The 13,713-nt window shown below is 36.4% G+C and overlaps 1 protein-coding gene across 1 annotated transcript in view; it reads left to right on the top strand.

Annotated features, from left to right (window-relative positions):
• The window catches only part of LOC127968018 (inactive N-acetylated-alpha-linked acidic dipeptidase-like protein 2), a 214,266-nt gene that overhangs the window by 159,861 nt on the left and 40,692 nt on the right, over positions 1-13,713 (top strand). Inside the window, exon 10 of the mRNA XM_052568855.1 lies at positions 13,099-13,242. Within this exon, the coding sequence (XP_052424815.1) occupies positions 13,099-13,242 (144 nt within the window). The remainder of the gene's footprint in view (positions 1-13,098; positions 13,243-13,713) is intronic.

Below are 13,713 nucleotides of genomic sequence, written 5' to 3'. Positions count from 1 at the left end.
AATATCACAGGCCTTTATCCCGGTGTCCCAGTGCTATATTATTAACCAGATGCATCACATGTGAGGTTTTTCATTTCAGCCATCGGTTTGTCCCTTGGTGGCATTAAAATCTCTTGCCTGCGCTTACTTTGTTATGTGACCTCTTGCCTCTAATTGTACTTGCAGTTTTTCCAGACATCTTGGTTTGTAGCAATTGCGCAATTTATCTTTCGAAGACGTTCTTTTGGAGGCATCAGGTATACACAACACTTTCAATATTTTGAGACGGTGTAACAACACTATAAATCATGTTAGAGCTATAGAAGTAATACTTTCCACTTATCTTGCTTTGCAGCTGTCTTTGGAATAGAGATGCTATTGCGGTGATATTTTGAATGGGTGCTCTGGAACCAATTATAATAAAGGAAGTATTTCTATTGGGATTACAGAGCAAAAACACAAAGTAAAGTGAGAGACTTTTTATTGTTTAATTGGGTGTTGTTGTAGCTGTGTGTGTGTGTGTGTGTATGTCTGTCTGTCTATTTTAAACTGAAATAACATAGGTAGAAGAGCAAACGATGAGGTATAATGTTTTGGGTGGAAAAACCCATAAGTTTTGATGTGACATGGAATGGTGTAATTTGATTTGGAAGGAAGCAAGTCTTTCTCAGCCGTCTTAAATTTCTATGAATGGTTCAATTCATTAAACACAGTGGGTCAATCCTGCTGTACAGTAAAAGAAAAAAAATTACATGACCATTTCATCACTTGCACACCAATGGATCCTCTTCAATGAATGTGTGCCAGAATGTCCAAACAGATGATAAAAACATCATAATAATCCAAAATGAACCGCACCACTCCAGTCCATCAGTTAGTATTTTGTGAAGCGAAAAGCTCTGTGTGGGTAATAAACAAATCCATCAAGACATCTTTATTATTATTATTTTTTTTACTTCAAACCATTACTTCTGGCTAAGATCTGAGTTCTCTATCTACAAAATTGCTTTCTCCGGTGAAAATGACATCTTGTCTGAATCAGGAGAGAAATATGCAAAGATCAAGAACAGCTCACGATTTTGATGTGAGAGGAATTTTTCACTGAATTATGGATTATAGACTTTGGCCAGAAGCGACAGTTTACAGTTAAAATACCTTAATGATGGATTTGTTTCCTACAGACATGCAGTTTTTTGCTTCACAAAGCTTTAATTGATTGGGTAAAGTCTTGTGAATTACTTATTGATTATCGGGATTAGGTATTTTAAAACCTGTTACGATTTAGTTAAACCTCTCTAAAATCCATGTCTCTTGCACCGAAGTAAAAGACAGTAGTCTCTTTCATGGAGTATTATTTATTTTTATTTTTTCAGACAGCAGAATATACAGTATGTCACATTCACATGTACACAACTTTTGCCACAAATACTACGTTATGTTTTTAATAATTTTTATTTTATTTTTTTATCTGATTCCACTTTGATCCTTAGGTGAGCTGCACTAAATAATGATCAAGGTGAGTTTGTTTCCTTATTTATGTGTCCTAAGCAGATAAAGGACATTGCATCTCGTGCTTTTAGTAATAACCTTGAGATTTGTTTTGGCTCACCTCGTATTACCTCCAACCTCATAGTGGTATACATACATCTGACCTAAATAAAATCTGACAGTACAATTGTTTTCAGATGTGAAATGTTTAGAGAACATCAGTATAACATGTAATCCTCTTAAAAAAGAAAGAAAGTCAGTCCATTTTGATTACAGAGAAATGCTGATTATTTTTGCTTTTGTGTATTTAGAATGCCTACACACTAGAGTTTACAATGGATGATGCGTCACATGGACAAAAACATTTTTGCAATGGTGAAGCTCAATTTCCACTTGATTTCAGTTAACCTTCAAGCACAATTTCAGAGACAAAGTCCTTTAAATGCTTGGGAAGGCACTATGGTAGCTATTTTTAGTCATGCAAGTGTAGCTCATTTCTAAGTTAATTGATGGTGTCATAAATTAAACAAAAAAAATTAATGAATAAAAGTTGGTCTCACAATGTTTCACAATGCCAATCATTTTGCCCCAGCTAACAAAATGTTGTTAAAAAAATATTTTGCTGTGTTTTTACAGAACTAAAGAAGAAACAGCAGAATGCTAGCATTTAAAAATTTCCAACTAAAAAGAAAAGGAGAATGTAAAAAAAATAGTTCCATGAAAAATGTTAACACAATGCATTTGTGCTAATGTTTTGAGAACATTATTAAGGAGCAGATAACTTTGAATGAATGTTCTATTAATTTTAGAAGCAAAACTTTTTGATAGAACTTTGCCAGAACTTTGACTAAACTTCTGAGAATGTTCCCTGTTAGCTGGGACAGCTGCTTCTATAATATCTCAAGCTTCAAGATGGATTCCTAAAATCCAGATGATGACTTTGTCAGTTTCTGATCGTGTTTTAAATTTGGAAGTAGACTTACTTCACCATAGCAGCCATATTGGGTATTGAACGTTCCAATTTCTGTTATATACGGTCTCTGATCAGAGCTTCATCTGTAGCAGTCTCATGTAGCCAAAACATCAAACTGACGACAAATATTTGGATTGGATCTCATCTTTCATGGGCCAAAAGGCTGTCTGACAGAGATGTAATTCAACCAATAATGATCACAGTGATTTTGCCAAGTAAGACATGTTCCTGGATCAACATTGTTTGTTAATCCTGGATCAACATTATTGTCCAAAAATATAGACCCTAACCCTATCCCTAACCCTAAACCTAACGCTACCCATTATCTCTAAAATCAGGGGGAAATGATGGTTGAATAACAAGGGTGTAGAAGCACCTAACTGGTAAGGCTAAAATTGACATTTCTTGTAAACGTATCGCCCAATTCTGATCTGTTAATCAGAATGTTGTTCCAGGATCAACATCCATGTTAATCCAGAAACATGTAAATCAACCAATAACGGTTAAGTTTGTTCTGCATCAAGTGTAGGGTGTGAAAATGTAATGTCAATGTCCCTACAATAACAGACTTGCACGCAACTGATAAATCATTCATAAAAGAAAGTTGTGCAAATTTACTTAAAGATCATTATTTTGTGTATTTGGTATAATAGAATGTGTTGACATGCTTTAATGTTTAAAAAACATTATTTTTAAAATACTGTACATTATTGTAGATCCTCTATGCCCCGCCTTTCTCAAACGCGTAGTTTTCTACAAAGTCCCCCCTTCCATCAAAAGCGCAATCTTATCAGTAATGTAACGCTCCTTTCCATAATCGCGAGCTTCATCTTTCAAAATAAATGGAAAGACAGTTAATAATGTCCTTAGTTTTACCATCATGGGAAATGGGAACAGAGTGGCATGACAGACACAGTGATGAAGCTCGTACAGCATGTGTTTCCAGTGCACAAGCCATGGACATTTAAGACAGCCGACTCCACTGTGTGACCCTCTTTCTCTCTCTCTCTCTCTCTCTCTCTCTCTCTCTCTCTCTCTCTCTCTCTCTCTCTCTCACTCATGTGGACACACACACACACGCGCAATGCACAAAACTCTGCATTTGTACATTCAATAGCAAATACTTAAACTTACAACAAAACATACTTAAAGTAGCTGATTCAGAAGCACCAGACTGTCGAAGCAAAGTCAGAATTACCTCCTCTCCTAGGTTCACGAAACGGTCATCCATAAAATGCGTTGCTGTTCTGTTGTAAGTAATCTAATATATTCCTAAATGCATCTACTTTCGGAAGGACAAATAAAGTGCTTTTGCCTAGATACACACACTATCTCCCTGACATGACTGCTTCAACACTTACTGCGGTTACTGAAACCATGCCTTCTTTCTTTGCGTGAAGTGTTCCTGTAGCTCAACTGGTAGAGCATTGACTTTAGTAAGCGCAAGGTTGGGGGTTCAAATCCCAGGGAACACATGATAGTAGTAAATTGTTAGCTTGAATGCTATGTATGTCACTTTGGATAAAAGCATCTGCTAAAGGCATAAATTTAGGGGAAGTCGTGGCCTAATGGTTAGAGAATCGGACTCGCAATCGAAGGGTTGTAAGTTCAAGTCTCGGGCTGGCAGGAATTGTGGGTGGGGGGGAGTGCATGTACTTGGCTGAATGTCACCTCACTTTTTTTTACATTTGGGCTGCATTAATCAAATATTTCCACATAGTGACATGGACATTGTGGGGTCATGTTTGAATAAACCGTTTTAGGGGGGCATGGCAGTCTTAACTTTGATAAAGAATATCTCTTTGGATTTGAGACTTTAACATACTATATTTTTCTTAGTCAGCCCTGATGTATCAGTTATACATACAACAGCTCATTTCCTTCATGAGTCTGTATGCCATCATGGCAGCTTTGTTTTCATGTGGACCGTCAAATAACACGATACACGCATCTCCTTGAAATCTAATTCAACCAAGCAGATGACAACTTTGAAACTCCCTAAATGTTTCTATTTTGTTTGCCTTCTGCATCAGACGTTCAAGCAATGGTCCGTGGGCATGACGTTTGAGGCTGAGATTGTATCTACGGTGTAGATGCCTGCTGTTTCTCGCGGAGTTCACCAAGTGCATTCTGTTTTATTTTTCAGGCTTTTGTAATAAAAACATAATCTAGCTTAATGTGAATTTCTGTTCTCAAGAGTAATCATCTTCCTCTGCACATATCACACCAACCGTATTATCTCAGCATTTTACCTCTGCAGAATTGGAATTCAGGCCACCTATACGCATTGCATTTCATTTTCTATCAGTGCACACTGGCTTTCTTTTCATGTCTTGAAAAGAAGACGAAATACTCTTTGAAAGAGACTTTCTCTCAAAATGAAAAACATTCTAAGCATTTACGCTCTTTGAAACGGTCTAAAAAGCTTGGCTTTGCCTTAGACTCAATTCAAGTGCTAGTCAAAACATCTCAGTGATGGACTACAACAAAATAAGAGGAGCTGGAAAACAGCAGCCTGTGAATGATAGATAACTGACCTTAACAGACCCGTGATCAATACTGTAAAAAACCACCAAGGATTGCGTTTCTGACTCACCTGCATTTGATAATGCAGCTCGGCATGCTTTTGTCACTGTTACCTGAATTCCTTCTTGTGCATCATGAGCCACTGATCACACTTGAATTATTCTGCCAGTATAGCCAATGACACAAACAGAAGGCAAGGCCACTGAGGGGAGACTCTTCCATGGACATGTGACAGGATGCGCAGCTGCCCCCAGCTGTCTGTTGAGCTGTAACTCTTCATTCTGTGACGCTGTGGTCCTGTCACTCAACACTTCATAAAAGCCCAGTCGGGTCCCCAGCACGATAACATCATCCGCCATTCGATTAGACCCTTTTGCTGGGATTTCATCAAGATAATGCATGTTTTGTGTGTGTGCCATGACACGCTAATTGCAAGCCATTAGTGAAAGCATTTGGCAGGCTTCGCAGGAAGGCGTCTTATGCATAAAGTCTTAGATTTCTGTAACCGTGAGTTCATTGTCACCCAGCTCTATTCAACACAAATGGAGCTTTCTGTTACCCACAATTGTCTCTTCCTGTATTAGTTTTTCGATGAAAGGCAGATAATTACCTCTTTGTGATTAATAAAGGACATCATGTCAGATTTCCTTTTTTTTTCTTTCTTTTTTTCTTTTTGTGTGTCTCACTGTAAAGTGTATAATAATAACAAATATATTAGAGTGATCTGTAAAGGTTCATGTGACACTGAAAACTGGAGTAATAATGCTTTGCCAACCCAGGAATCAATTATATTTTAAAATATTAGTAACCACAAAACAAAATACTATAATACAAAACACTTACTGTATGCAGTGCAATAATATTTCTTAATACTACTGTTTTACTGTATTTTCGATCAAATAAAGCCTTGGTGAGAGACTGATTTCAAAAACTTTATTGCCAGGTATATTTACCCATACAAGGAATTTGGTTTAATGACAGAAGCTTCACAGTGTGACAGAAGGACAGTGACAAGACAAGACACGGATAATAAAAAGAATAATATACAAGTATACAAAATAGACATTGTGCAAAATAGCAAAAATACAATGTACAGAATATACAATTTAGTTATGTTAGGTGCAAATTTTTGAATTGTTAAATAAATGTATAATACTGTTGAGTTTTCCACGTTTATTGTCAAGTGTTTATAATATTAAATGAATTGCTTGAGGGAAGAAACTGTTCCTGGGCCGTGCAATGAGAATAGTCCATTGGTTCATCCAGTTATGCAGTCCCATCGCAAATGTCACTTGTTTTTTTGATGTGCATTTGATGTGAATTTATTCGGGGAAAGTGTTTCCATCCTAATTTATGTGCATGTTTTCTAACCGGATAAGAAATTTATTTGACTTAGTTGAGCGCATACGTTTTTTAGAATTTGTATAATTTATAACATGGAATATAGAATTTTTATACAATTTTAGAATTTAGCGCAACTTGGCGTTTCCATCCAGCGTTTTTTTATGTGATATCCCAAAATGCGCATAAAATAGGTGGATGTAAGCATAGCAAGTGTTGACAACAGTTGGGCTTATTAGTAATTTTGTGGAAACCATTTATTTGTGTGTGTTTAGTGAACATCAAAGCCTGACCTCTTTGTATGATTGGTTGAACTCGTAAATGGGTGGCACTTGTGATAAAGTAATAATAACTCTGAGATTTAGTACTCAGAAATATAGTAGTTGATGATGAACATTTTGTTTATCTTTAATTTTTTCAGCACTTTTTAGTAGTTTGGGAGCAGAACTGTGATTCCTCACCCCCACTTCACCACTGGCAGAAACATAAAAAAAATATTTTATGTAAGAATTTCACTTTTATGTCTAACTTCAATCCAATGCCCATTTCACAGTAATAAAAAGAGCTCCTGCCCTGTTTGTCTCTTATATGACTTGCAAGCACTAAACATTAAAATGTCGTCATTAAACAGAGTTTTTTCCCCTCACAGAATTAAATGAAATAAAATTCCTTCTGTAGTAAATACTGCTTACATTGTGTTACATCAGTCATGCATTCACTAAGATCTGATTGCTTACATTCACTGCAATCATGACTATGCAAAAACATGACATGTTTTACTTCTATGAGTTTTGTAGCAATTTGTGGACCATTTTCCAGCCAAATGCATTGCATATGAAACACTGCAGTGCCTAGCACTAGATTAAATCATTTCCTTGCATTAACTATCTAAGATTTGTGCTTAACCACACAGAGATCTCATCGATTGAATAAAGAGTGCAGCACAGGGCCTGATCACAGATGTTGGAGATCATTCATCACTGTAGCATGTGCGGAACGGCTAGGCTCTTCTCTCACACTGGAGGCCACGAGATGTGATTTCAGATGCTCCCTTCCTGTATTAGTGATGCTGTCTGCACAAGCACATGGTTTATCACTTCAGCTGGCAATCAATTAGTTCCCAATCAATAGCCTCTCGCTGGCCAACAGGCAACAAATTAGCAGCCTCTCGCCGCTCGCACTACACTTGTTTATCCCTGGAACTTGTTTTTCTTTGGGAATCTAACCCGCTCTGCTAGCAGCTTAAGCTTGAAGTTTTGCCACGTGTATCCAGGTGTTTAATTAAACAAATATTTTATGAACAAATGTTCAAGCTCTTTCGGTACTAGACAAATGGATGTTCCTGTTTAAAAAGTGTCACATAGAGGAATGAATGATGGGCACGAAAACAGAGCAGACGCTAAAAGCTGTTAATTACTAGGTTTCATTCAGAAAGCAGTCATGTCAATTTCTATCTAATAACTAGTTGCCATAAAACAGGAAAAACTTTTTCACTGAGCTTCGTAGCATCACATTTCGAAAGGTCTTTTTCATATGCAACTGCCACTGAAGACACTTTCAAATGATTTCCATAATATTCTTTCATTTTAAATGGATGTATCAGGCAAAAAAAAAAGAAGCTTTATTTGTCCTCTCATTTTAAAAGGCTCCAGTGCGCCACCATCTGTACGGTGATGGCAGACCTCTCACATTATACAGTGACACCCTTCTTGTTGTTTTTTTAAATGATCACAGTCTTATTCATTCATTTTTTTTCTCTTCTTTTTATAAATGTATCAGTGGTTCCAATTCCGCTTCTCTGCAAATGTAATTTCCAAAGGTCACCTTTTCTGAGAATAAATTATCTCCACAATGCAAGGTCATTCTCCGTCTCCAGCACATTCAAAACGAGATAACAGTTTTCTTTTACGTTTTTTTTTTTGTGCATATTTCTCTCTCTCAACACCCATTCCCCCCATCCCCCCACCCCAATTCTTGCTGTCATTTTGTTTTTGTGCTGTAAGAAATTTTAGTTTGATGACTTATTTTGTCAAATACAAATAGTAATGTTACAGCTGTGAATAGATAAATTATCTCAGGTACCTCTTACTGAATGCAGTGATTTTTCCATTCATTCCAAAGCAGTTTTAGCGCACACAGCTTGACGGAAATAATGGTGTACAGTGAACAGTCGGAAGCATTTAGAAAAGGATCTGGCTATTCTGGGTTTTTCCTCGACTTTTTCTTTAACAGCTTTGGCCCCTGTCAATTTTATACAATAAACTCTCCTAAAAAAAATAAAAATAAATAATAATAAATTTGACACTTGCACTAGTTAAATTCTCCACTAATAATGGCCTGCAACATACATACATTAGTAATTTTTCCCCGATCCGTCCATTCATCCATCCATATATTTACATATACACTGTCATTCAGTAATATTAATGTTTGTTAATGGAATCTCGTATGCTCATCAGGCTGTATTAATTTGGTCAAAATTTAAAAAAAAAAAAAAAAAAAAAATAGTGAAATAGTATTGCAATTTCTAATATTGGTTTCCTATTTTGAATAAACACTGTTCTTTTTAACATTTTATTCATCAAAGAATCCCGAAAAAATATTAACATTGATTATAGAATGATTTCTGAAGGGTCATGTGACACTGAGGACTAAAGTATTGATGCTGAAAAAATCAGCACTGCGTCACAGAAATAAGTTGTATTTGAAAGTGTTAAAATAGAAAAATGTTATTTTAAATTTCAATAATATTTCACAAAAATTGCTCTTTTTTTTCTTTTATTTGTAATCAAATAGATACAGCCTTGATGAGCACAAGACACTTCATTAAAAATCTTACTGATCCCAAACTTTTCAACAACACTGTATAAAGATTTATAAAATAGTGGCTTAAACAAAATAATGAAGGCATGATTATTTATTTATTGTTATGTGACTGGTCCTTCACATAACAAACGGTTATATAAAATCTGTTAGTTTTAATAAAAAAAAATAAAATAAAAATCAACCCCCCACATGCTTTTTTGATCCTGTGGCCCAAATAATTTCTTTAAGGAAAATAAATGGCCGCTTTATATAGTCAGGCAAATTAACAACTTTTCCGTTGAGGTAAACTAAAGCTTGTGTATGAATAAGAATAATTTGGTATAATTACTGCATTTACAATTATTGTTTATGAAGGCATACAACAAATTCAACTAATTTAGCCCCCAGGACAGGTGCCTGTAGTTAAAGAGGCACTGTTTATGCCACTAACCGTCCTTCCCAAATTGCTGTGCGCCTTTCCTTTGGCTGTCTGTGATTATGTGTGGTTGGTTTGTGTTTAGATGTGGAAGTTGTCAGTCACTGGATCACTGTGATCACAATGGCTTGGTAAAAGCCTGCTCATTTGCTAATGGTCATTAGCAGGCAATGCTGTTTGCTTCCCATCAGCTGAGTGGACGAGCAGCTTCATTTGCTGTGGCTGTCTGCCAGTGCGACTCCCTCTCTCTCCTCACTACCCACAGGTCTATTCAAGCTCAAATATATAAACAATGATTTTGCCATCTCGTTATCATTGCAGACAGAGAAATTAAATATTGATTCTCCTCACGGGGAAAAAGAATTGCTGTGCAGGAATTACCAATTCGGCCTCTTTCGCACCGCTCCCAAGCTGTTTCTGCTGTCACATTTTACCTCAGGAATTTGTGGCTAATTTTGACTTTAATGGCTTTTGCTGCCTATGAAGATGAAGGAGTCCACTTTTTTCCAGAATGAAGCACAGAATGTTACAGTAATCCTTGCACAGCGCAAAAATAGACACACAAGGGTGAATATGTCTTATATGCTCTCTGGGGCATATACAACTGTTTTGTAAATCATCTTGTCACATAATTAATATTAACGAGTCAAGCTGATAATGCAGTTTATTGTGTGCCCACCTCCCCTACTTTTCAGTTCCTGTGGTCCAAATCATTTATAAATGAAAAAAATAGCAGACAAATTAACCACATTAACATTGAGGTAGACTAAAGTATGTTTATGAACTAATTTAAATAATTATAAGGTACATGTCATTATAAAAGTATCATTGCAAGCTTGATAGATTTAAAATGAGGGCTGGGCAAGTTATTATCGCATTAACACATTAACTGATTAATGCCAGCAATTATTTTATAGCTTGTAAACGCAGTTTTTATTATTATTATGAAAGTCCTTTGCTCACTGGCACTGAATACACATACAGACAAATCATGGGTCACAGGAGGGGATGCTCCCGATCAAATTATTTAGGCTTAGCATCAGCATTCACAAACCACTGCCCAGTGTTATTTTTAACAGTAAAGAATGCACCGAGCTCATATTCATGACTTAATAAATTAGAAATAGGAAGTTTCTGATAACAAGTGAAGATAGCAGAGAAGCGCTCTCGCTCAACACAGTGAAGTGAATCGTTTTGTTAACTTTGTGGTTTATTACTTTGAGTCGTATGGGATGCAGTAACACACATCCCTCTGTTGCTTTATAGATCTATCACTTTTGCCGCTCAGATATATTCATTCAATTATGCAGCTCATATCTGAATATCTGTGCTCCGGTGCGGTTAGCGCTCACACTCACTGATCTATATATATACTGAACTGAACCGCGCTCTTGGCCTCCTCTTCCAACCGAGCCAGGGACTGCTAAACGGAGTGATCACATTAGTCAAATGAACCAGGCTTTTGGGGGTTAAGATTAAGATTGCCTAGTGTGAGTACACCCTGATTATTTTCCCACATCCCACACACACGAGTCTCTACCTGTGATTTAGGCTACAACAAGTGTGTCTGTGTGTGTGTAATAAAAATAGAAACAAGACAAAGTTGGGGAAGTTGTGGCCTAGTTGTTAGAGAGTTTGATTCCTAACCCTAGGGTTGTGGGTTCGAGTCTTGGGCCTGCAATACCATGACTTCAAGCGAGCAAGGCTGCTCCCTGGGCGCTGCAGCATAAATGGCTGCCCACTGCTCCGGGTGTGTGTTCACGGTTTGTGTGTGTGCACTTTGGATGGGATAAATGCAGAGCACGAATTCTGAGTATGGGCACCATACTTGGCTGTATGTCACTTCACTTAACAAAATAAAATAAAAAGTATTTGAACAATGTATTCCCTGCCTTATACTGAGAGCTTTTCTTTCTTTGTTTGTTTTTTTTTTTTTTTTTTGAGCTATAGTTATGTTATTTGATTGCTTCAGTGAATTTTTTATATCTTTATTGTGAGTATATTTTTGTTTGTTTTGTTTTTGGATGGTTGCATATTAATGAGGCATGCTAAACTAATGGGCTAAGTGCTTCATCAGAATATGTCAGTCACACTCACCGAATGTGTGTAAACATGAATGAACACCAATGTCTGTACTGACTGGACAAGGGCAAAATGTGACAGTGCTGCATAAAATATCAGTAGTGCATTAAAATGTTTTGTCTTATGGCCTAAAAATTGGTAACGGTTTGAATAATAATAATAATGATAAGAAAACCAAATAAACTTAATTCTGTTACGCTTTTAGAAGAAGAAACAACTTCTTTGGATCAGTTATAAATATCCTTTTTTTTTTATCGGATTCCTTTACTTATAAACATTTTGTCCAAATAAATATTTATTGTTTTAGAAATTAATAAATGCATACATTAATCAAATGTTTTTTTTAATTTTTATTTGAAATATTTGAAATATTTGCTAATATTTTAGTCATCTTCCATTTTTGCGTTTAAAGATTTATCATAAATATGAAGTTTTTACTTCTGCACCCAGAACTCAAGAAGTCTGGCCTCTTTCTTTCAGAAAAGAAAAAGTTACAGGAGAGGAAAAAATACACACACAAATATATTAGATTAGTTTTATTTTAGTCTACAGTGTGGAACAGAAAAAGACGTAAACCATGCCTTGGGTCCAGCTGCAGCTGTTATGTTTGTTTTTCAGAGCCTGTCTGATTTGAATTATTCTGAAGACTGTTTCTGGTTACAGTTGATTGTAACAGCAATCTGTATTTTTCTTGCGTTATGCTTTCAAACAATGTTTGTATAGATTAACATTGATTTTGGCCCTGCCACTCATCATTTGCACTTGTTTGAGGCTTACGTACAGTAGCTGCGCATGTATTTCTGAATGTTGACAAACAGTAAAATATATATTATGGCTCATGTCAGTTGCTGTACAGCAGAACAGAATCTGTTCATTTAGCAGCAGTTTTGTGATCAATGCAGTTAAACCTTTAGGATATTAAATAGCTGAGGGCCAGTTTCTACCAAAACAGATTAATCCTAAACCAGCTCTCAATGAGAAATCAATAGCAGTTCAGGGTTTAGGCAGGGCTGTAATGGTGGGCATTATATGCAGCTACAAATTAGATTTAAACGCATATTATTATTTTGTGGAAAGAAGCTACAAATTATACAAACTTTAATGAACTCAAACGGAAATAAAGTAATATTCTTGAAAACAAGGACAGTCCTGCAGGTATTCAATAAAAAGCGTATTTAGAAACAATAATGCAAATATTTCATGAACGTCTCATATTAGAAATACTTGAACACCCTCAACTCACATTCCACATAAAAAAATAAAAACTTTTTATCATTGACTTTTCCTGCATTCCCCGCATATTACTGTATTAATCTGTTAAGGTCATTGTAGAAAGTCTAATCGAGTTATTCTGCTCACTAGAGAGAAGCCTAGCCTTGACCAGGATAACTATAGTGTGTTAAGACTGCATTGCAGATTGGTGTATATTCTCACAAATTGTGATGATGCACATGTGTTCTTCTTTCAGAGACATTCGACGAGCTGCAGCAGAGGAAGTGGTTGTCCTGGTCCGAATGTCAGCTCGCTGCAGACATCTGGAGATTTGAGCTTTTTCTCCAGTCTTGCTGTCCCCACAGTGGAGTTCACATACTCAGAGTACCCTAAAACAGAGGTGCGTTAACATACTCATGCAAATGTATCAGTGTCAGTAACCCAGTCCTTCATTAAATGCACTGTAATTGCAGAAGATGTTTACAATGAACAGCTGTTTTTGCAACCCTGTCCACAGATGGGGAAAATGTTTTCAAGAGGCAGACACATATGAGACTAATGCACATCATACATTTCAGATGCTAAACAATTTCCCATACTAGCACTAGCTTGTAAAGACACCATAAGGAGATGTCTCTTATTCATGTCTTGTTATTTAGAGGTGCAGTTTAAGACCCAGAATCCCCAGTCAGGACACTCATTATGTGTTTACAGTATATTGGTGTGTGTGTGTGTGTGTGTGTGTGTGTGTCTGTGCTCTTGTTTTTGTGACATATCAGGACACAACTCTGAATAATGACATGGGTATGACACAGGTATTACAAGGAGAGGGTGACTTATGAGGACATAACCCAGGTCCCCATTTTTCAAA

Source organism: Carassius gibelio, chromosome B11, assembly GCF_023724105.1.
Source record: "Carassius gibelio isolate Cgi1373 ecotype wild population from Czech Republic chromosome B11, carGib1.2-hapl.c, whole genome shotgun sequence".
NCBI classification, from domain to species: Eukaryota; Metazoa; Chordata; class Actinopteri; order Cypriniformes; family Cyprinidae; genus Carassius; species Carassius gibelio.
This window is presented reverse-complemented; position numbering and strand designations above follow the sequence as displayed.